Source organism: Chiloscyllium punctatum, chromosome 6 (assembly GCF_047496795.1).
Source record: "Chiloscyllium punctatum isolate Juve2018m chromosome 6, sChiPun1.3, whole genome shotgun sequence".
Taxonomy (NCBI): Eukaryota; Metazoa; Chordata; class Chondrichthyes; order Orectolobiformes; family Hemiscylliidae; genus Chiloscyllium; species Chiloscyllium punctatum.
In genome coordinates this window covers 45,709,868-45,735,605 of record NC_092744.1, presented here as the reverse complement: position 1 = coordinate 45,735,605, position 25,738 = coordinate 45,709,868, and the positions used below count along the sequence as shown (strand labels likewise).

The 25,738-nt window shown below is 38.7% G+C and overlaps 1 protein-coding gene across 4 annotated transcripts in view; it reads left to right on the top strand.

Annotated features, from left to right (window-relative positions):
• LOC140478924 (ephrin type-B receptor 3-like) overlaps positions 1-25,738 on the top strand; it is a 91,517-nt gene that overhangs the window by 25,620 nt on the left and 40,159 nt on the right. For all 4 annotated transcript variants that reach the window (XM_072572558.1, XM_072572559.1, XM_072572557.1 and 1 more), the window contains exons 2-3: positions 208-272; positions 5,553-6,225. In XM_072572558.1, coding sequence (XP_072428659.1) covers positions 208-272; positions 5,553-6,225 — 738 coding nt within the window. The remainder of the gene's footprint in view (positions 1-207; positions 273-5,552; positions 6,226-25,738) is intronic.

The window sequence follows — 25,738 nt, the reverse complement described above, 5'->3', positions numbered from 1 at the left end:
GGTTATAAAAGCTGAAGACCAAAGACATGTCAGATTGTGTGCAGCACTATATTTCTGAGAAATAGGCACAAAGAAGTAACAATGAATGTTCTGTTTTATTCTTCTGATGTGTAGATATGTAAGTTGTTATGGATGCTGCCTTCTGTTTTATCACAAGATTTTTATTCTTAGATTGTACATTGATTTTACCTCAATTTTGGTCCACAGAAATGCTTATGGATTCAAGATTGGCAACAGCTGAATTGGGATGGACTGCATACCCAGATTCTGGGGTAAGGAAAATTTAACAATACATTTTGAATAGCAAAATTAAACTAATGTTAAAAAAATAGAACCTGTACTTCACTGAGGTGAGGAGGGAATCATGCAGAAAATGCTGAAAATACTCTGCAACTCATACAATGTTTGTGGACAGAGAACAAAGTTGACCTTTCCAGTCAATGACTTATTGATACAGTACTAAGGCAACAGGGCATTAATAGACCTGCTCTCCTTTAGACAAAATGTTCAGCTCAGGCTCAGTCCATTAAAATTGCTAAAACTATTTTAACTCCGTATAGAGAAGAACAATAATTATATACTGGACAACCAAAAATGTTGAAAACAAACTATCTGTACCTCACTGATAGTTGTGGGATCCTGCAGGTGAAGAATGGCTTTTGCATCTTCCTCCAATACGATGTCACACCACCTCATCAGTAAAAAAACACTGGGATATTTCAACATAATGCAATAAAAAGGAGTGTTGGTTACTTTCAAAGCTTTGCTCACTAATTAAAGTAGTTTTTTGAGTCAGTAACACAGCAAAAGCTGAGAGGAAAGATTTTCACAGACCTGACCCCAGGTGTACTTCACAAGTCAGAGTATATTGCTGTAATTAAACCTACTCAAATTTCCACTATTTAAATAAATAAAAGGAAAATGGAGTCACTTACCTCTCAGGCTTGTGTTCAACCCACCCTCTGTCCATGCAGTACATTTGGATGCAGATCCAGGAACAGGTCCCTTTTATTGATATTTAATGATGAATTTAATATGACGAATCAGCCCCTTGTTCAAGTCTTTGAATTATGCGCCAAATTCTGAAAGTGTTTTTGGTTGAGTAGCTTCAGAGTCAAAAATTCAGTTCAAAATGCCAAACATTTGCAAAAAGTGGACAATTACAAACTGTCATTAAATCATATCAAGACAGCATAGAATTAGCTATTCAATGCGAAGTAGTGAATCAAAAATGGCAGTGTGTGTCAGTAAAAATGGTCAAAAAAAAGGCAGTCATAAATAATTGAAAGATTTGTTTTCAAATGTGGAAATTAATTTTAAGGAATATTAAATATGGTCAAATCCCAAAACATACACAACTAAGTTGTCAAGTTCAAAATTCTTCTAAATCAATGTTTTATTTGAATTAAGGCTCCACAAAGTAAAATAAACCAGATGATCAAAACATCATCAAAACAAGTCAAAACCTTGACCAAAATATGCCAAGTACAAATGGTATGTGATTACTGTAGCAGGCTGCAAAATCTAAATCAAAGTTGAGAGTAGATTGGTTCACTGAGAATGCATTCTGGGGATGGAATTTAATGTCCTCTTCCTTTGTATATTTGACAGTGATAGAACATTTTAGTCAGGCAGGTGAGACCCCAGCTATATTCTTGCATCCACCCTAATGATTTCTGTTTTGGGAATGTCCATGGATGCCACCCACCCCGGAATGTAAGGAGCATGACAGGCAAACCTGTGCAGGATGGCTTGTGGGCTCCCACAGAACTGGTGGTGACTGGTGAATGGTGGAGGAGAGTACTTTCATTTTCTTTCAAAGGCTCATCAAGTGTCTGCTCAAGAAATCTGTACCAGGGACCTATTGAGACATACCCCATTCTCTCATTCCTCAGCCTTAATTTGTTAAATGAAGTAGGGTACAGAACGTTTTATCTCTGTCAGTGGCAATATGAGGAGGAATGCTTGAACAGGTGTGTAGCTTCTGAATAGCAGAAAAAGATTGATCATTGCATGAAAATATTATTAATCTTCAAACATCCTTTTATCTTCTAATACAACAATGATTAAGGGAGAAAAAAAATCTGTATTTAAACTGATTGTATTCTAACATGTGTAAAGCTTATATTTTCCCACTGTATTAGCCATATGGTATTTATATCACACCATACATGAGCAATATTTCTGTGTAATAAAAAAGAACATTTTCATCAGAAGCAAAGTCTTGATTTTGAGTTCATTTTACTTTTAATCTTTTTGAACAATTCTCAAAGGACACTGTTTCATGTAGAAGTCCCAGACAGACAATGTTTAGATAAGTGCACTAAGACATCTTTCTCCAATGTAATTATCTTTACTAAATCGATGTTCATAAATTAGTAAACCAGTCTTCAATTTAAATATATGTACAAACATAACTATGAATTGTTTTGAACAGATTGTGGTTACCAATCTTTTCGAAGCTTACAACATTGAGTAATTACAGCAACCACAGAAGTTACTTAAGATTTGTTTGCAATAATTTTGAAATATAAACAATAGACAGTATAGAGTGGAACAAGAAAAGGCAGTTTTGCTTGTTGATCATACCTGATCCAGTTTCAAATGTTGTGATAGAATTACATGCCATGCTAGTTTCCTCTCCCAATTGCCTTATCTGAACCTAATGATTAGAATAATTTTTTTACAGTGTGTCTCCACAATGATGTCATTTTACTTTTAGAAAAGCACAATCAACTGCATGGTGGGACTGCATAGTGATGGTTACTTAATTCAAATTACTTCACAAAGCAGAGAAAAATTGAAATAGGATGAGATTCTTTAAAGCTTTTTTGATGATTGAAAGAACTAAATTAGTGAGTACTTTATGCTTAAAACATTGCTTATGCATGTTGTAAACTACAGCGACATTCAATATGCCCACCAATAATATTCAAAACATCTTTGAAAAGTATCTGCTCACTAAGTTTCAGTTGAGGCTCCAGAGTATAGTCTGGCTACTTTAAAAAGAAAGCAGCCTTGAGCATTATATAGACATGACTAAACTTGATAGGACCTATGACCTTTAGCAGCTATTAACTACTTAGTAAATCTAGCAGCTAGACATCTATAATCACATTTTAGAAAACAACTCTTCACAGTTGATTTTAATTTGCCTAAACCAGTAGCCTCAAATGTCAACCTGTGTTCGTGGAAGTCAATCAGTATAGATTACATCATTTTGCACTGGAACTTCTTGTACATGTGACAGTTCTGTTTACAGAAAGGTGTTCATTCAAAATGTTGCAGGTAGGCTCAATATTGTGGTGGGTACCAGTTGCAAAACGGAATACCTACAATTCCTGGAAATCAGAAGCAAAAGCAGAAAATGCTGGTAATACAGTACTCAGCTGATTAGGGAGCATTTATACAAGAGGAAAATTAATTAATGTTTCATGTCTATGATTCTTGGTTGGAAAGGGAAAATTGAAGGTAAAATAGATTTTGCATAAAGGGTGTTATGATAAAGACAATAGGTATGTGATAAAGTGAAAGGGAGGAAACGTAGAATAAGAACATAAGAATGAGGAGCACGAGTAGACTATCTGGCCCTTCAAGCCCGCCATTCAATAGGATCATGGCTGATCTTTCCTTGGCCTCAGCTTCATTTAGCCGTCCTTTGTCCATTCCTTTACTGTTATAAGAACATAAGAACTGGGAGCATAACAGAGACATTAATATCCCAGGGCCAAAGAGATAGGTGAGGGTGCAAGAAAACAAACAAGAGACTTGATTGAATGTGTCCCTATTGAGTGCATTTTCAGTTGGAGGGGAATATTGAATGCTTAGTACAAGCTCACCATCTCCCCACTCTTGACCTGACCTCCATAATACCGGGGAAAAGGGTGAGGGCATGGTGGGAGTGAATGGGCAGGTGCTACAATCAACAGACTGCTTGCCAAAAGTAAATAAATAAGGGCCAAGTGATCTCAGTATTATCATGCCCATTCCATATCACTGTTGGATTAAGCAGATGAGCAGGAATATGTGTCACCTTTAAATTATTTTTAGAAAGATCATGAAAGAGGGGAGTACTGTCTTCAAAGGGTGCCCTTTTCTCATCAGGGTACCTCCCCCAGAAGATAGTAAACCCCCTCCTTCCTTTCTCTGCACCTGCACTTTAGAACATACCCCTTGCCCCAACTTTCTAAGATGCTTAAACCCTTCCTCCCAATGCTGTCAACTTGCCCAGGTCCTGGGATTGATTGGGAAGATCATCCTGTATGTGCTCTGATCCAGGCACCATCCACTACGGAGCTCTGTTGCCATTGGAGCTAATTGCTGATCTGATTGGATGGCAGTTCAAGAGGGTTGAACATTCACACATTGAGAGACAGGGATCCCACTCTTTCCCACATTGCTTGTGGCTCAGGACAGGCTTCTGAAGTGGTCCCAAAAGAGAAAATGCTGGAAAATCTCAGCAGGTCTGGTAGCATCTATAAGGAGAGAAAAGAGCTGACGTTTTGAGTCTAGCTGACCCTTTGTCAAACCAATTAGACTCGAAACGTCAGCTCTTTTCTCTCCTTACAGATGCTGCCAGACCTGCTGAGATTTTCCAGCATGTTCTCTTTTGGTTTCAGATTCCAGCATCTGTAGTAATTTGCTTTTATTCTGAAGTGGTCTGCCAGCTGGTCACTGACTTTCCTTCTGGAGAGGCAAGCTATCCCCTGCCATCCTCATCTTGTAAGATTTTGTCCAAAGGAGTGAAAGATGTGACTGGAGCAAGTTTGCTACTGACTGCTAACAAAAATGATAGTAAAAAATCCAAAGTGGACAAACTGGGGTAGAGATTAGACTCTAGAATTGTTGAACTCGCTGTTAAGTCTGAAAGGCTGTGGAGGCCTAAATCATAGAATCCCTATAATGTGTAAGCAGGCCATTCGGCCCATGAATTCACACTGATCCTCCAAAGAGCATTCCACCCAGACCCAATCCTCTGTCTCTGTAACCCCGTATTTTTCACATACCACTGCTAATCCTTCTAACCTACACAACCCTGGACACTGTGGACAATTTAGCATGGCCAATCCACCTAACCTGCACATCTTTGGAGTGTGGGAGGAAACCGAAGCACCTGGAGGAACCGACACAGACACGAAGAGAATGTGTAAACTCCACATCAACAGTCGCCTGAGAGTGGAATCGAAATGAAGGGTGAAGTGCTGTTCCTCAGGTTCATGTTGAGCTTCACTGGAATAGTGCAGTGGGCTGAAAATCAAGTTGGATGTTTAGTCATATTTCATTAACTAGAATAGCAATAAAATATGTATCAATAATTATGTGTGAATGGTGTTGCAAAACCAACAATGCTGAAGGGATTGCTGCAGTAATTAATAAATTATTTTTATATGATTGTGAACCCTGCTGACTGTAACGCCATCAGTAAGTCGAGACAATTTGAAGATATACTCCCAGTTCAACAATTGTAGAGTTAATCCATAAGTAATATTTAAATGTATTATTTGTAAAATGACAGTGATTTTTAAAATAATTATTCTGTTTTCTTTGTTCAGTGGGAAGAAGTAAGTGGATATGATGATGCAATAAATCCTATTCGCACATACCAGGTCTGTAATGTGATGGAAGCAAACCAGAATAATTGGCTTCGAACTACTTACATAGAGCATAACAACGTTCAGCGAGTATATGTAGAGATGAAATTCACTGTGCGGGACTGCAACAGCATACCAAATATCCCAGGTTCCTGTAAGGAAACTTTTAATTTATTTTACTATGAGTCTGACACGGACTCAGCAACAGCATCTACTCCACTGTGGATGGAGAACCCTTACATAAAAGTGGACACCATTGCGCCAGATGAGAGTTTTTCCAAACTGGAGTCTGGTAAAGTCAACACAAAGATCAGAAGCTTTGGCCCATTATCTAAGAATGGATTCTACCTAGCATTTCAGGATCTGGGCTCATGCATGTCACTCATTTCCCTGCGTGTGTTCTACAAGAAATGCCCATCTGTGATCGCAAATTTTGCAGTTTTTCCAGAAACTGTTACTGGAGCAGAACCTACATCACTTGTGATTGCTCCTGGCATCTGTCTCAGTAATGCTGTGGAATTGTCTGTCCCCCTAAAACTGTACTGTAATGGAGATGGTGAGTGGATGGTACCTGTTGGAGCTTGTACTTGTGCTGCTGGATATCAACCTGCTAAACAGGAGACTGCTTGCCAAGGTAGGAAAATTATCAATTGCTTTCAGTACTTTTTTCCTGTTTCCACCCAAATGTTTTAGAGATTAGTCATACAAACCTAAGGCACCTAAGTCTAATATTTGGAGCAATTGTCATTGTGTTCCTTTCTCAGTAAAGAAATGGGATAATCATGTAACTTAATATGATGAAAATTAGATAAAAGCTCTGGAGATACAAAGGTTGCACAGACCTTGTGCCCTCCATTATCCTGAGTGGGATTGTAGCTAGGATGGGGGTGGGCAGTGGAGATGGAGGAAGGGAGACATGAGAATTTATTCAAGTTGGAGGATAGCTTGTGAGGGCACAGCCAACTTCCTTCTTCCTTGATTAAATCCAAGGCAAGAAGGTGTGTGACCAGCCTTCCTACTCAATGCCAATTGAGGTCCTTCAGTGGGCAATCAATAGGCATTTGAGGGCCTCAACCACTGCTCCTGGTAGGGGCACGGAAGTGGCTCAGGTGCTCACCATGAAGGGAACACAACAAAAAAAACCCCGTGGCATGCTTGTTTGTGGAGAGTACTGTTTCTCATTCAAAGATACTCAGCAGCTGATTGAGGGCCCAGCATCAGCAAGGGGGATGCACTGGAAGATTCCTGACCCTCTCCACTTATGATTTATGACCTTCTTCCTGCCATCAGGACAGAGACCATAGGGCTTTGTGAGTGGCCAAGAACCCCATGGTCTCCACAAGATTCTGTTCGTTATTTCTTTGACTGGAATGGCTGAAACTTGTGGTCCAGCTATAAAGTTGTGCAAGTATATTTTTATGCCATGTATGTATTGGTTCTAATGGTTGGTTCTATGTATTGGACTCACTGAAGCAAAGCACTATCTGCAAATTATGGTCTCACTTGAATGGTCTTTGTCAATATTATGCATCATGTGTAATGAATGTGTCAATTAATTTTGTTTTCTCTTTTCTCAGCGAGCTGTCCCTCTCTTTTTATTAATTATTATTCATCTATCTTAATTTTGTCTTCTGAACAATTGGTGAAACATGGGGCTAAGTCTTTGGTAAGGGCTTGTTTAAGTCCACAAGTAATGTGGAAAACACAAAACAACAAATGTAGACATACATGAAGCTTGGTTGCACCTGAATAGCTAACAGTATAGCAAAGTAATAAACAGAAACAGAAGTGAAGGAATTTGACATTGTATATGATTAACTCATTATTTTGAAGTTATAATTGTTTTATTTTTGAGCATGATAGTAAGAAGTTTGAATTAGGACAGGCCATGATAAAATAGGATGTCCATGGTCTAATCAAATGAGTGGGCAAGTGTACCTTTTTCTATTTCAAGCTCTCCTACATACCTTTATCAAAGGTTTTTCACAATGTTTCAATCGAGTCTATGAATAAATTAGAAAGGGAACTCAGTCAGAAAATCAGTTTGCACTGTAGTAAAAATGTTAAGAACAGGTTGGAATTGAAATGATGCTGGAACTTGAGAATACTCTTGTTTTGAAAGCAGTCCGTGAGGGATGAATGGGATTTCTATTTGCATGTTCTTGATGTTTGCAGATTCCACAGCCTAAGAAGTTTGCTAGGAGACATATTATAGCTTTTAAGAGGGAAATTAGGTGTTTGAAATAGTTTTGATCCATTGGAGAAATATAAATAAATAAAAAAGTCATTGAACCCATCAGGCGTATTTCCTTCAGACTCTGTAAAATTCATTCTAAATTGAAGTACACTGAATCGCCTGATGAAGGTAACTAAACACAAGTGTATTCCCAAGAAGATAAATTTGTGTTAAGTTTCTCCTGATTTTCAACACTTGATTGAGTAAAACTCTAAAAAATTAGATCAGTTTTACATCTTGAGTCATCTGCAACGCATCATTGACACTTTAAAGTAAAGTGCCTTAAATTGTGCACACTGTTTCCAAATGTACCCTTAACAAAAAGCTAACCAAGCGTAAATAATGTGCTTTAATTGAAATTTGAAGTACTTCACATGGACCCCATCATCTGTGCAGCCATTTTCAACTTCACCTTGACTTGACACTGCTGGTAGATTGTGAACCATGGAGCTTATTCATTGTGTGCCTTCAGTTCTTGAAATTTGTGTCATTTTATATTGATGTTTACTTCAAAAAATATTAATTACTCTGATCCCATTGATTTTTTTTGAACTACATTGAAACTTCTTTAAACTAGTCATGGTTGATGTAGCTTGCGGTCATCAACAAACTTTATAAAGCCCTTCTATACCAAAAGTATCAAACAGAGCACAATTAAATCAAAGTTTTCATGTGAAATTTGAAGAGTACTCTTTAGAATTTTCTAGGAGCTGTTCCTGTTGTGCCTCCACTAGATTCTCTGGAAGTACAATGGAAATCCCATCCAGGTATGGAAGCTTCATCACACTTCCATTGAAGTTATTTGGTAAACATTTTGACTTCACCAAAAATTCTGGACCTAAGTGTGTTACTGCTCTCATTACTACAACTTATCTATTTACTTCTTAAGCATCTAGAAATTCATTTATATCAGCAAAGAAGGAAAAGTTGTATTTCTCCCTGTATCTGGTGAGCATGACAGGATCATCCCATCAGTTTAAGAATAAATTCTTGCATATTATATTCTTCTCCACATTAAAAGTATGGGTTTATAACATTCACTTAGCAGCATGTTCAAGTTATTTAGTAGGATGACCAAAAACATTTTTTTAATAAATCAAACATTTAAAAGATTATTTATGACATATCTCTCCGCTGCAAAATCTTAGATTGACTTCCTTAAGTGAATGTTAAGGAATTGTACTCACATTGGTAATTTTAGCATACACATCAAATCCAAACTATAAGACAGACAGGTTGATATAATTCACACAACCCACATCTAACTTCATACATTATCTTTTCAAAAGTGACTTATTAAGTAAGGAACCCAAGCAGCCATGCTCAAAGTTTGCAGTACATGCAGTTAGTAACAAATAATGGTCAGTGAATTATGCTTTTTTTAAACATCTTTTGATGCAGATTTCAATGTACATGGACTGTGAAATTATATGTTGATTTTGAAATGCATTCATCACCTAGCTGTGAGCCCACCAAATGATCATCTCGGGAGTGTACACTATTGTCTGCCTCCAAAAGAGAAAATGCTGAAAAATCTCAGCAGGTCTGGCAGCATCTGTAAGGAGAGAAAAGAGCTGACGTTTCAAGTCTAACTGACCCTTTGACAAAGCTGACCCTATTGTCTGCCTTGTATGTTCAAAAAATGCATGTAATTTTGTTCAATTGATTTCAATCAAATGAAAGCCAGGCAGCACCTAAAAACTGTAATTGATTATGCTCAGGTCATCACATCAGTCAGGTTAAAAATGCCACAGAAACTTAGAAGAATGTAGCTTTAGTTGTTATAAGTATACACAGGGTGGGGTTAGATGTTTTGTTACAGATAGGGTTAGATTCTTTTGTGGTAGAGTGACACTGGTCCAAACTTTGTAGATATAATTGGAGATTGTACATTGAGACTACTAGAAAGAGACAATTACATTATTTTAAAAAATGACATGACAATGTACAGTGTGTAAAACTTCTGCAAGGTAGCCAGTGGTTTCAGTCTTGATCTATAAAGCTTTTGTTGTGCTTTGAGAAAATCTTTGAGAATATTAGGGTGGGACAGATCTAGCAAATGAGAGACAACGGGAAATCCTCTTTCCCAGGCTTCACCTGTCACGCTACTTCTTTCTGTTTAGAATTATATAGTGCATGGGAATCTGCTTTTTTTACTACCACTAGATTTTGTTCTTGTATTTTTTTTTCAGACAAAGGGCACCTACACTCACTGTCTTCACTTGAATGTATAATATTTTGCTAAAGTAAATGCCTATTCATACAGGTGTGGCAACCAAATCTAAATCAGACACTTCCTTGATACAGCTTTTCACCACAAAGTCGTACAAATTACATTTACTAAGTAGCACACAACATGTTTCCTTCACTTAACTGGCATTTAAAGAAATAAAAATAGATATCAGTATTTTGTTTGATAATGTGCACATCATAAAATCCTAAGGTAAATCTGCTGCTTAAAAAACACTGAGGCTTCAATGAAATAAGCCTAAATTTTGTCTACATAAGTCTGAATCATCGGCTAAGTAAAGGGGATTTCAAAGCATTTTGGCAGCAATTTATGAGGGTATAAAGGGACTGATCCCCTAGCAATGAAAATCAGCTGGAAGCCAACATATCCCAATTAAATCTATCTGCAGCCATGCATGTTGCAAGCAGGCTAAATTGGATCATAGCAGCTCCAGCGAATTACTTCCTGGGGTCTTTTAATGCTGGCTGGGACTCCAGACCTTGGGAAAGGGATTGTTAGGGTTTATGCAGCCTGTATGAATGGCCTGCCAACTCCTGCCTAACCTTACCAACTTTAGTTGGACATAAATAACTTATTATTCAGGTCAACATGCTTGTTAACTAGCCTAATTCATCTTTAACTATTTATTTACTTTGAACAGGCCAGTCGCCAATCTACATGCCCAACCCCCGAGCCTATTATAGGGTTTAACTTGGGGTTGGGTGAGAGCTTGGGGGCTAACCACACAACGATCTTAAATGCTCCTTTCCTCTGCTGAAACTGTGCCTCACATGGCCAACATAAAATCCAACCCCTGAAGTTACCAAGCATGGTAAGCAGCCAATCAATTTGAAGTGTTCTGACAGAGTGCAATTCAAGAAGCAAACTGCACTGATATCCTTCACTTTTATTTAAGTTTAGACAAAGTGAAGTAAATGGTTGAGACACCATATAGGATTAAGATAGAAGCTTAATAAATACACATTAAAGAAACATTCCTTTTTATAAATGTAGAAGTTTGACATTCCGCAAATGTGAAAGTAGTGTTTTCAGTATCAGAGAGGCTTTAGGGAAATGATCATGAACTTTATGCACGAGTCAAAAAACCAACTTGTATGGCATTCAACAAGGAACAAGGTATATTTCTTTCATAGATTCTTAGTACGGTGCATTCATGCAGAAGGGCAAGTTGCCCTAATTCAGTGACTTTGCTTTACAGTCTGGAGAAATCTCATCAGCTCGTGTTGTTGAGAATTTTAGAAATAATAATAACTTCTGGATTTCCTTGCTTAATTGGATGTACTGACTATGGAAGCTCTTCCAAAGGGGTTGTAAGCAAGGTTAGGTGGAAGCCATAAATAATTAAATGGCTTCTTTTTTAGGTAATACATTGTTCTGGTGGCTGTACTTGGAATGATGCAGGCATTTAGGCTGCTGGAAACATAAGAATATAGGACATATAGGAGTAGGGCCTGCAATCCCTTGAGCCTATTCCAGAATCCAATGGTATCGTGGCTGATCTGTGGTCTAAATCTATACAACTGTCATTCGTTCACATCCCTTAATGCTTTTGCTTAACAAAAATCAGATTTTAAAACTAACAATTGATGTAGCATCAACTGCCATTAGTAGAAGAGAGTTCTGTTCTGGTTGGCTTAAATTCCCTACCTTCCAGACCAGTTCATAACAGAGGAATAAACTGCTGACAGTTTCCCCATCATTTTTCCACGACAAAAACATGCCTGATGAAAGTCATTTAAAATATCTTCTGCCTAAATAGCAATATCTTGAGGCTATCTTTGTTTTGCTAACCAACATATTACAAAAAGCTTAATAAATAATGGAAATTACTGTTTGTTGATGGTAATTCGACAATTGAAAGCACATTCTGCAATTTGTAAATGTTATGTTTTAATTAATGCTAACAGGTGTAGTCTTCTTTCATCTGAGTGCAAATGAGATCTTGCATTGATGTTCTTTATTCATTCTTCCTTCTCTTTCAATAATGTGTGAAAAAAGACCAGATGATGTACTCTATATATTTGGAGGCAGTCAGTTTATATGCAGCAAAATGTATACAATAAATGATATCTCCATGTAAGGTTGCCTCATTCGCTGTCCCCCTCTTTTATTTAATATATGAATTTTCATTTTATGTAAATTTGACCTTTTTATTTTGTACGAATTGCCTTGATAAACATTGTTGGAAAATTATTATAGGAGGCTACTGTAGGCCCTTATGGTGTTAACATCTGGCCTTGGTCATACATATCCTTTCTTACAGCTGGGATACACTTCATTTCATCAAATGAGATGTCCCGTATTCCCCGTTGTAGTTGAAGATTGATTTTATTGTCCTGGGGGTGCGCTGAACTTCCCACTATCCTGATTACATATAACAAGCATTCTCTTTAAAAAGCAGATTTGTACCACTTGTCATCTTGATAGATAACTTTCCGTCTGAATCCTCATTGATAAAATATTGACTGAGCTGTTACTTGACTGAATGTAACATTGATCACCCACAGAGGCTGATGGATTTGTTTACCAGCTGAAAAAGAAATTAATGTCTGCTGTTTGCACTCTGTAAATACTTAAAATGTGTGCATTACAAACAGAATGCTGCAGTCATATAATTACAGAATCCAAACATGATGCTGAAATGTAACTCAAACAGATTAAACCAGCTGCTTTGTCAGAGAAGTTACCATGGTTTATGTTACATTGGTTGCTCACATGTAGTTGAGATTAATTTTAGTATTGAGGTCAAGCAGTGCTAAAAGATGGGGTGGATGACTACGCTTAATCACAAGATCTGGACAGAAGATGAGAGAAGATGGGATAATGTGGATGTGGGAGGCTGGTAGAGAGAGGGATGCGGCAGATGGTTTGGAAGCAGCTGGGAAACAGGATACAGGGAATTGAGAAAGAAAATTTGGGAAAATGATTTGGGGCTCTTAAAGGTAGCTGCCTCCGAGCCGTTGCTCATTCTCTTCCCTGAGTAAAATGGATGCAATGGGTCATCTTTCATTGATGTGTGAGAGGGTGAGGATAGGGAGTTTTGGCAGAGAATGAGAGAGAAAGGGGAGAGATTGCTGGAACAGGCCAGAGAGCAGAGCTCACAAAAAGGCAGAGGGAGGGAATGGGTGGTCCGAGGCAAAGCACTAACTTCCCTTTCACTGAGGGAGGGTGCTGCGGACCTGAGTTGATTTTAGTCATAAAGGAGTAGTGGAATTAAACTACCTCTTCTATTAAATTCATTTATGGAATGTGGGTATTATGCCAGCATTTAATGTCCAACCCTAATTTATTTGGGAATATAATGATGCACTGCTTTCTTTAACCACTCCAGTCCATAGGACAGAGGTGGACAAACATTCTTTTTAGGAAAGGAGCTCCAGTATTTTGCCCCAGTGACAATAATGGAACAGTAATATTGTTCCAAGTCAGATCTTCTAGGTGGTGGTGTTCCCAGGTATCTGCTGCTCTTGATCTTCTATATCGAGGTTGTGAGCTTAGAACTTGTTGTCTTCAGGGGTCTTAGTTATATGCTGCAGAGAATCTTGTGGGTGCTTGGAGTGAAGGGATTGAATGTTGAAGGTGTTTTAATGGGATGTAATTCAAACAGGCTGTATTTTCTTGGCAGTGTCAAGCTTTTTCAGTGTATATTGATCTGTGTTCATCCAAACTAGTGAAGAGAATGCTTTCAATACCAGACTTGAATCTTGCAAGTGGTGGGCAAAATTTGAAACAATATAACGGATTTACTTGTAGCAGCATTCCCAGCCTCAGGCCAAAGTATTTATATGACTGTCCGATTCGGCTTCTTAATAATGGTAATCTCTACGCTGGGAGAGTCAGTGATGGTAGTTATCAAGGGGTGATGGTTGGATTTTTTTTTTGGAGAGGATCGTTGCTTGACACTTGAAGTTATTCAGGGTCCGTATACATTTTCATTTGTTGGTGGGGGCAAGTGGTAGAAATAAAGCAATAGTTTCCTTTTCAATTGCATGGGCTTTGGATAGGTGAAGAAGGCAGGTTTTACCTTAATCTGGTTGGAGAAATGAAAGAAAGTTTGCTTTCCCTACTGTATGGGATTGGCTGAGGTTGTGAGAGGTTTTCTTTTCTTGGGAAGTAGGGGGACAGGCCCCATTAGTTCTAGGCATTGTTTACATTTGTTCTCAGAGGGCAATAAAGAATAGCATCTTCAATTCCTTCATAGTAGAATGGAAGAATGATGTTGGTTATCAAAATAAAGCTGGAGTTTTGAGGTGTTGAGAAGAGAGTACAGAGTTGGTTGTCCAGAATACATGCAAACTGTTTTTCAAAAGACAACGTTCTCACTGTAGTGACTCTCGTGAACATAATAATTTCACAGCCTTTGTCTCAAGCAACAGAACTCAAACTTGGACGTGAAGATTTGTAACTTGTTTATTGCATGTTTGATCTGTTTTTACTATTTACTTTAAAGGCAGCATGCAGTGGAGATCTTTTCCAAAGCAAATTTGCTCTTTGTCTTTCTCATGTTATCTGTTGTGTTAACTGTGCAAATCCTGTGACCCCAGTGCAGCAGTGAGCATGAAAATGACATCACAGTCTCTCATCGTCATTATCTTGAATCATAGCAGATGATGTCCACATAAAAGTCTGGTGGCATGGCTTAGATTTTGTATCCAGCCTCATTCAGATCTGAGAAGCAACATTTAATTTATAAGCGCAAACCAAAAATAGATAGATGGTCCTGTTTGCTGCATTGTTCTGAAGCTATTTTTAGACTGAAAACTTTTAGACTTTACAGCTGTCTGCTCTGGTTGACTTTGACCCCCTTCCCTTCCAGGCATACAGTACTACTGAGAGAAACATACAGTTGAATAAGCACAGTCTTATACAATATGCCCTGGACCTGAAACTGCACCCTGAATATGTGTGTGTGCATGTATGTATGTCTTTGTTGGGGAAGTACAGTGAAATGATTCCAGGCTCATTTTGAATAAGTTCTCTGAGATGTAAAAGCTCAACATTATATGTAAACTGAGATTTTCTGATCACTTTGCAGGTTGAGAAAGCATGATAAGTAAATTGGTGGAGATGTGTTGTGCTAGGTCTCTGTTCACTTAGTGCATTGCATACATTTAGGAAGATAAGGAGCAGCTGCTGGAAACAGCAATATTAAAATATTTTGCTTATTAGAGAGCATCCTGTCTGTAAGTCTCAAATACTTATAAATGACATTGATATTCCCATCTGTCTAGAATGGTTGGTGTGCTGAATATAAAGTCACCTTTAAGAAGCCTTACAGGAAAACTGTTTGCTAAATTGTGAGGTCTTTTCTAAAGCCTTTTTGTCAGCTTAATTGTACTTCTGCCACTTGGTGTTCAACTCAGTTAGTGGCATTAGACATGGGTAGTCTTCTAATCTTTCTACTGTGATGCATTGTGCATTGCTACTGTATTACTGTCCTCATTATCACCTTATATCTCTGACTCTGGGGAAGATGAGAAGCAATGTTGAGTTTGCAAGTTCAGGGAGCACCTCAGATGTGTGTTCATCAATTGTTATCCTTGTGCTGACACAAGCTGAGTTCATGCAGAGCTTACAGTTCCCAAGGAGTGCTGTTATACCAAGCCCAGTTTCTGCCTAGTTATATAGGCAGGATGGTTCTACAAGATGGTATGCCAAGTATTAAGTGACATTGCATGAAATACATGCAAGAGTAACGATAGCCAGCAGAGCCTGGCTAACTACTTCCACCAAGGCGCCACCTATATCCAGGCCTTGGTTTGTCAACCTGATAAGGATCATGTGGAGTTGAGAGTCATCTGCTGTAACTATAGCTACAGCCAACATGTAGCACAGAATAGAGATGCTGGGGAACTATACCTTCTTTGTCTCCCCAAAAACCTACAGATTTATACATCTGTAGGCATACAATTGCAAAAAAGGTCACTATTGTTACAATAACCTGAGGCAATGCTATTCCACATGAACAGCTATCAGACAGCAAAGGACTAGGCTACTGTCATCTCTTGGGATATTTATACCTGCAACACTATTTCGTTTTATTTCATTTGTGCTTGTCTCTTCTTAGCCTTCTTCCACTTCAGCTAAAGAAAAATCTGCTAGTGGTTTGAGATGCATATTGAAGTCTCCTTAAAGACTATAAGGATTTTGATTCAGTATTCTGACAGCAAGTTGTCATACCCTTTGATTGTTTGCACCCTTTTCAATTTCACTCACAGCAGTTTTCTGCAAGAAACTTGTGCTTCAAACTGAAAAATATTCTTCTGATGGTATATGGTGAGGGAGAATTTAATTGTAATTTCCATTTGACTGTGTGTCCTGTGGTGTCAATGTTGAGATGCAATCTCTGAGCCAAAAGACTGTTTCTCAAGGTTTTGCAAGGACAAGCACTGAAAGCTTAATAGTATATTGTGCCTTGGAAACATTGGCAGCTTTCCTACTTTAGGACATGGTATTGTTCCAAGGTATTACCTTATCAGTATGCTGTCCACTGTGTCAACTGTTCCTGGTTTTGCAGCCACAGTTGAACTGAGTTGTCACATGGGCTATGTATGCGTTAGAATTACAAGTCTACCCCAGTCCAACACTGCCATCTCCACATCATATGCTATAAAAGTTAGCCCATTGATCTGAATGTAAGCTCCAAATTTCAATGTTTTGTTTGGTTACCATTCTTATATGACATCCCCATAGCCTGGACTACAAGACCCCACTCTCCATGCCATAGCCCTCTTTACCCCTGTGCTTCCATGCCTCTGTCTTGCGTCCAACCACCAGTCTTCTTAGCCCTGCCTCTTTGTGCCAGCCCTCCATAGACGATCCTCTTTTATCCCTTTACTTCTTACAGCACACCTCCTTACTCCAGCTGTCCATTTGCAAGTCCTCCTTGCCCCTGCCCTCCATACAACAGCTTTCTATTCTTACACCATCTGCTTCAACACATGTACCACACTTTATACCGAGCACAGCCCTAAAATGTCCTGTTTTCATTTCTTTAGTATGTATGATGTCTATTTCTCAATGTAGCCTTAATAAAATTCACAGATCACAGGCTCAGAGGTCACTTTCCTTTATTTAGGTTTGTTTCCTTTAATTTGAAGCTATAAAATTTAATGGATATGAGCTACGAGTGCCTTCTTCGCTCAACACAGTACTTCTTTGAAGAGCTTTAGTAGTTTAGAAAGGTGTGTTGAATTAATGCATGAACTGGACTCTACATATCTAGAGAGCTCAGTGCTAATGACAGCAGCCTACTCACAGCAGGACTCATATTGAGGCTGCATGCATCGTCAGCCCCAAATAATTATAATGCTAAAAATAACTACATGAAAGCTCTGCTCTTTTAAGCATGTAGATCAGTTTTTCAGAAATACCAGCAAGGTAACACAGTTGAATGTCTTCGAACTTTGGAAAAGACAGTTATTCTGTGAGTGTAGCACCCTGTGGTGAGAACATGGCACAGATGGCTATTTCTCACACAAATTACTTCAGGCAGAAGAATCCTTTCAACATCAACAGTAACTTGTGACTAATTGCAGTCATCTGTTACGAGAGAACTCTTGCAGGTGTCAGTGTTGTAAGGGATAACAGAAGAATTCATTCCTGACAAATTAGGAATCAAGCTAAGGCCAACAAAAGATACAACATTAACTCCAACGAGGTTGATGAATAGCAAAGTGTAATGAATGAGAGAAATAAAGAAATTCTGGTCTGTTAATTGCAGGACATTTTGACAGAAACATTGAATAGTGTCTCATTCATTTAGTTTTAATTGGAGAAATCGGATGTGCAGTCCTTTAATATTTTACTAAGTGTCACAATTAAACTGTTTACATTTATACAACACTAGGTAAGAAAACATCTCAGTACATAATAAAAGTGAGTGATGGAGATTTTCCCTCTTCATCACTAAGTTCTCTTTGTGCCTTGGTGGTGAAAATCCAACAGAAAAGTTTTCTTTATTGAATAGACCACAGTTGTCTTAATGGTGACAAAATTCAAGTTCAAGTTCTTCACCAAATTCAAGTTGTAGTCAATGAACAGTGAACTTAATTTGGAAGCCATGAAATACTGTAACACCTAGCTATCAACATTTTAATATACTTGAGCTATATCTTTAGAGATTAATCCCTTCGATGATTTAAAAAAAATCACTGACTCTACCAATTGTATTCTGTTCCTGTTATAAATCCATTTAATGGATTTGTTGGTACAGCTATATGGCAAAGTAAACTACATCCTGAAGAAGGGCTGATGCCCGAAACATCGATTCTCCTGTTCCTTGGATGCTGCCTGACTTGCTGCGCTTTTCCAGCAACTCATTTTCAGCTCTGATCTCCAGCATCTGCAGTCCTCACTTTCTCCTCCAAGTAAACTACATGTAAGGTTTGTTGCCCAGAGAGTGTCATGCATGGAATAACCTTCTAGATGAAGTGGTGCATACATGTACAGTTACAATGTTTAAAAAACATTTAGGTACATACATGAATAAGAAACATTTGGTGGAATATCAGCCAAGTGCAGGCAGGAGGACTGGTTGAGTTGGGGATTATGGTCAGTGTGCATTGGTTGGATTGAATGGTCTGTTTCCATGCTCCAAGACTCTATGTTTTGGGGCGAGAAAAATCTTGCAGCTGTGAAGCAATGGAAACTTGTTGAGTAGCTGAGAGCCTTTGAATAAATTGAAGTCTTGAGGGTAGTCAAGAGTTCGTGCAAAGATAGCTAATAATGTAATGCAGCTGGAGGCTGAATGAATCATTAGGCAGATGGAGTGAGATCAGCAGGTTTCTTAATCACACATGTTTGCAACCATTTTTCCATTAATACGTGTTGTTGATCATTAACATAAAATATTCCTATTAGATTAGATTCCCTACAGTGTGGAAACAGGCCCTTTGGCCCAACAAGTCCACACCGACCCTCCAAAGAATAACCCGCCCAGACCCATTTCCGTCTGACTAATGCACCTAACACTACAGGCAATTTAGCGTGGCCAATCTATCTGATCTGCACATCTTTGGGCTGTGGGAGGAAACCGGAGCACCCAAAGGAAACCCACACAGACACAGGGAGAATGTGCAACCTCCACACAGACAATCACCAGAGGCTGGAATCGAACCTGAGACCCTGGTGCTGTGAGGCATCAGTGCTAGCCACTGTGCCGCATGTATTAGAAAGAGAGTAACTTGAAGCCCATTGGGGCACCTATCCTGTTTGATCCATTATCAATGTATTGGATGCCTTTTAAGGGATGATCTTAAAGTTTGCAAAAACTTCCTGAAAATAATTGTGGTACTTGCTTTTTTGGAAACAATTGTTGCTGCCAGGTACATTTGGAAATCCAACATTCTTACAAGACAGACTGAGTATAAACTGTAAATGTTTCCTTGTTATTGCTGACCTGTCTACTCAAATTAAGTATGTTTACAAATAAAAGTCAGTGGTAGGGAAATTATTGGAGAAGATTCTTAGGGACAGGACTTAATATTTGGGAAAATATGGATATTTTTAGTGACGAGCAATATGGCTTCTTCCCAACTTGATTGAGTTTTTTGAGCAAGTGACAAAGATGATTGGTAAGAGCGGGGAGGTAAATGTTGTCGATACAGACTTCAGCAAGGCCTTTGACAAGGTCCCTTACAGCAGACTGACACAGAAGGTGAAGTTACATGGGATCCACAGTGAGCAGATAAGGTAGATACCGGATTAGCTTTGTCAGAGAAGACAGACAGTGGTGATGGAAGGGTGTTTTCCTGATTAGACATTTTACAGAGATCAATGCTGGGACCCATGATCTTTGTAACTATATATAAATGATTTGGAGGAGAATATAGGTGGCCTGATTAATAAGTTTGCTGATTACACAAAGATTGTAGATAATGAAGAGGGTTGCCAGAGATATAGTAGGATATAGATAGACTACAGACTTGGGCAGAAAGATTGTAAGAGGAATTTAATTCAGCCAAATGGGAGGTGATTCATTTTAGAAGATCTAATGCAGGAGGGAAGTATACAGTAATTGGCAGAATCCTGAGAAGTCTTACATACGGAGTGATATAGACACACAAAGCCCACATTTCCCTGAAAGTGGCAACACAAGTGGATAAGGTGGTCAAGAAAGTTTATGGCATGCTTTCCTTCATCGATCGGGATGTAAATTATAAAAATTGGCAATTAATCCTGCAGCTATATCAAACTTTACTTAGGCTACATTTGGAATATTGTGTATATTTTGGGTCACTATATTACCAGAAGGATGTGGAGGCTTTGGAGGAGGGTACAGAAAATGTTTACCAACTTATTGACTGGTTTGGAGGGCATTAACTATAAGGAGACATTGGACAGCTCGGTTTGTTTTCTCTTGAATGTTGGAGGCTGAGAGGATACCTGATGAAAGTTTCCAAAATTAAGAGATGCATGAGTAGGATGGAAATTTGGAGTCCTTTCACAAGACAGAAATGTCAATTATTAAGGAATATAGATTTAAAGAAAAAGGGGTAAAAGTTCCAACAACAATTTTCATGAAACCAAGAGGATTCATACAATCAAGATTAATCATAAATATTTTTTGTTCAAAATGTTTTTGTGTGAAAATTGATTTCGTTAGACATGTTTTATCATTTTAAAATGAATGTATCATGACACAAATTCAAAGGCTGAAGACCGAGGTAAAATGTCTAACCTGAAATTTGATCTGCCATTGTTCTAGCCCAAACTGCCACGATCCCTTCCATGTGCCAGAGACATGTTCAAAACAAAATCCATACATTAAGATAGCAGAGCACCCTTTGAAGATTTGAGAGATGCTACCAGTTCACACAAATGCTGGCTATGTCTTCAAAAATGGGTTACAAAAGAATCTATTCTTGCTAATAATGTGGACTTCTTAAAATTAGACTCTATTACTCTGAATTTGATTAATTCATGAACACCCTTAACAAAAAAGTCAGCATATTTCTCAAAAGATTTTGGGTGCTTAATCTAGGTTAGAAGTTCGGCACAACATCGTGGGCCGAAGGGCCTGTTCTGTGCTGTATTGTTCTATGTTCTATGTTCTATGTTCTATTACAGCTGAACTGGAAGATATAAAAGCATGAAGAAGTAACAGCCAAAAGCCATTTTGCACCTGGACTGTGCCCAGTTCTTAAATTAGCTTTAAGTCCACCTTACAGCTTTCCCCTTGCAATCTTTGACTCTCTTACCTAAACTGGGTTCAAGGACAAGATGTTGGCCCCAGAATTGGACTGGAAATGAATGCAGACAGGCATGGAATTCCTGACCAGTTTTCTGGAGGCTGGATTAGATGGGTAGATTGGGTGGTGTTGGGTAGATTGCTGAAACATCTAAAAAGCCATTGATCAGAGAACACGCAAGTTTTCCAGTCAGCCTATGCCTCTGTTCTAGGGAGCACAGCAGCTTCCCGGAGTGATCTCTGAGTGGCAGACAGGAGGTGAGTGTAGTTCTCCTCCACAGTGGTGCTCGTGTGACCATGTGTCATCTCAAGCATGTTAAAAATGCTAAAAGGGCACATCAAGATGCAAGTGGTGTCTCTCTCTCTCTCTCTCTCTCTCTCTCTCCCTTACCTGTAACGGCAGACTGTAGCTCCTTCAGTGCTAGCTGGCCTCCTCTATGCCTGACTGTTTCTAAAGCTTGCCCACTGTCCTCATTTGTACAGTGAACATGCTCCTTGTCATTACGTGGCCAACTGATTGAAATCCAAAACAAAAACAGAAAGAACTGGAGAAACTCAGCAGGTCTGGCAGCATCTGTGTACAGAGATACACAGTTACTGTTTTTAAGTCCAATAGGTCCTCTTCAGAACAGGTCTGATATTGGGTTCCTGCTTCTGCTATATTGTGAAGTCTTGACCCCAAATCTTGCGTCAAATTCCAAAAAAAAGAGCAAACATTTTTACTATCCAGCACTTTGGGACCAGGAATGTGTCAGTTGATCAAAATATTCCGGTTGATCAAGAAATTTATGTAATCAATGTTAAAATACATACTAACTGAACTTGTGGTCAGTTCTGGTCGCGTCATTATATGAAAGATGTGGAAGGCTCAGAAAACGTGCAGAGGAGATTTACCAGGATGCTATGTGAACTGGAGGGCATGTCTTATGAAGAAAGGTTGAGGGACCAAAAGCTTTTCTCATGGGAGCAAAGAAAGATGAGCGGTGACTTGGTAGAAGTGTACAAGACGTTGAGAGGCATAGATAGAGTGGATAGCCAGAGACTTTTTCCAGTGGCAGAAATTTCTATCACAAGGTGGTGTAATTTTAAGGTGATTGGAGGTCACTTTAGGGGAAATTCAGAGGTATGTTCTTTATACAGAGAGTGGTGGGTGTGTGAAATACACTGCCAGCAGTGGTAGTAGGGTCAGATACTTTAGGCACACAGAATATAATACTTTGAAGGGTATGTAGGTTGGTCTGATCTTAGAGTTCGAAAAAAGGCCGTCACAACATCAAGAGACAAAAAGGCCTGTACTGTGCTGTACTGTCCTGTGTGAAACACTAAATATTAGAAACATAATGCAGGAGGTATACACATCAATGTTATACTTTATTTACAAAATAAATCATTTAAATAATAACGTAACTTTGCGTTAAAGTTACCTTCAACTGACAACTCGGACATCATGCAGATTTCGGTATTTCAGGAGAAATTGATTCAAAATTGAGTCAGCTGTTTATAGTTGATGTGGCCATTCAATTGAACAACAAGTATATTTACATTGAGGCAAATAAATTCTAAAAATACAATAATTGGGCAGAATATACAGTAAACTTTGTAGTATTTGGGGTGTATAATTTATTCTGGTTTACCAAGAGTGTCAGTTCATAAGGTACCGATTAAAATAAAGTTTGCTGTATTTATCTTTTTGATATCTTAAAAGATTTCACAGGCAGTTAACTGTGAAGCAGTCATTGGAACAATGGGTTTAAAAACATGGAAAAATCCATGAGATCATCAACTTCTGTTTTTCTCAGAAGAATGATAATTAAGGCAAGTTAAACAGTCTAGTCCTCAGAACAAAATGTGAAAAGGCCAATCTTTGGAATTGTATGCATCTTTTTAAACATATTTATATTACATTCCAGGTCATGTGTTAGCTTCTTTATTCTCAGAATTTAAGCAAAGAATGAAATGATATAATGTTTGAAAATTTGAGATGACGTCCAGAGTTGGCTGTTGATATTTAAAAGATGCTTTTAACATCTTAAATCTCCCTATTTCAGTACATTATTGCTGAAAATGGTAGATTTCATAATTCTGTACTATTACACAAATTTGCATGTAAAAACCAATAAAGAAGGTGTTATGTCTCAGTAGTACCACCACTGCCTTGACCAAAAGCTCCACATTTTTTATTTGTTCATGGGTCATGGGTGTCATGGGCTAGGCCAGCACTCATTACCTGTACCTACTTGCCTTAGAGAAGGTGCTGTCGTGACGCTTCCTTGAACCACTTCAGTCTTTGCAGTGAACAGACACCAATAGGACTGTTAGGAAGGGAGTTCAAGGATTTTGATCTAGTAACTGTGTAAAAAAAAAACAGTATAGTTCCAAGTTGAGATGGTGTGTGACCTGGAGGGAAATGTTGAGACGATGGTATTCTTATGCATCTCCTGCTGTTGTCTTTCTGCATGGTAGACATCTTCCTTTTGGGAGATGATGTCAAAAGATGCTTTGTGAGCTATTGCAGTGCATCTTGTAGATAATACACACTGTGCGTCAGTGGTGAAGTATGTGAATGTTGAAGCTGATGGATAGGGTGCCAGTCAAGCCAGCTACTTTGTCCTGGATGGTGTGAGGCTTCTTGAGTACGTTTAAAAGTGAACTCATTCAGGCAAATGGAGACTCTTTTATCACAATCCTGACTTTTGCCTTCCAGATGGAGGAGAGGCTTTAGGGACACAGGAGCTGAGATACTTGCTGCAAATTTCCAAGCCTCTGATCTGTTCTTATAGTCACAGTATATATATGGTTTGTCTAGTTTATTTCCAGTCAATACTAACCCCAGCATATTGATGCTGGGAAATTCAGTGATAGCAATGGCATTGAACATCAAGGGTTCGTGGGTCAATTTTCTCTCATTGGATTTTAACATTGTCTGACACTTGTGTTGTGTGAATATTATTTGCCACTTGTCAGTCCAAAGTTGGATGTCATCCAGATCTTGTTGATGGACCACTTCTGTATCTAAAGTCTCACAAGTAGTACTAAACATTGTGCAAACATCAGTGCACATCCTGAATTTGAACTTTACAACTGAGGGAATGTCATTGAAGAACAAAATTGAGGATGATTGAGCCTAGGATACTTCCCTGAAGAATTCCTATAGTAGTATCCTGGGGTTAACATGATTGACTTCCAACAGCCACTCCCTTTGTGTTAGTTCGGACTCCAACCAGCAAATAATTTTGCCCCTCAATCTCATTGACTCCAATTTGGCTTCATGGCCCAAAGTCTTTGCAATATCCAGAATCTTTAGCCTTTACTTGATTTCATGTGGAGTGAACCAAATTGGTTTAAAGCTGGCATCTGCAATGCTGAGGACCTCAGGAGGAGACCAAAATGATCATCCACTTGGCACTTCTGGCTAAAGATGGATACAAGTGCTTCAGTTTTACCTTTGCACTGATGTGCTAAGCTCCTCTATCATTGGGAATTGGGATATATGTGGAGCATCTGCCTCCAGTGCACCATCATTCACACCTGGATTTGGGAGGACTGCAGAACTTGACTCTGATCTTGAATGTCGTATGGCTTACCTCTGACTACTGCATGCAGCTTCCAATATTTGGCATGCAATAATCCTGTGATGTTGCCTCATTAGTTGAAACCTCATTTTAAGGTACACATGACATGCTCTCCTGGGAGTGAGAGTGGGATGGCAGGAAGAGGAGTTGATAACCAGCAAGAGGTTTCCTTGCCCATGCTTGACCTGATGCCAGAGACTTTATGGAGTCTAGAATCAATGTTGAGGGTTCCCAAGCCCGCAAGACATGATGTACCCTAGGGATGGTAATATTAGTGTATAGAATTGTGTGAAATGATTCCATGAATACAACCATGCTGCTGTTTGTCTACTCAGTGGGACTGCTGTCTCAATTTTGACATTTAGCCTCAGATGTTGGTAAAGAGTATTTTGCAGGGCTGTGCATGCCATTGTCCTACTCCAGAACACAGAAAGAGCTTTCATGATATGTTGAGCAGTTTGCACACAACCTTCAAGTTGTCCCAACATTTCCCCACCATTTCTCAAAGTGATGAAAATTAAGAAACAATCAAGCGAAAAAGAAATATTATTTCATCTTCAGAGACTTTCACACATTTCTGTTAACTCTGTGAATATATACCGGAGTTTCCACTGCACATTACTCAGTTTTTCTCTGCAAAAATGGTCAGGAAGTTGTGAGGGGTGCCTCTTATTACCATATTCCTCATATGCATCCCTAATAGATAAATATCACGTGTGAAGTACAATTAATGAAAATTCTCATCACTTTGCATGAACTCCACTGTGCAGGCTTTACACCTTGTTTTCAGTTTCCTTTTATCCTTCTGTGTCCCCACCTCTTCACTGGATTAATTAAATGTTTTAAATACAAAGATACCAAAAATCCAAATTGTACTGATCAGTGTCACCCAAATTG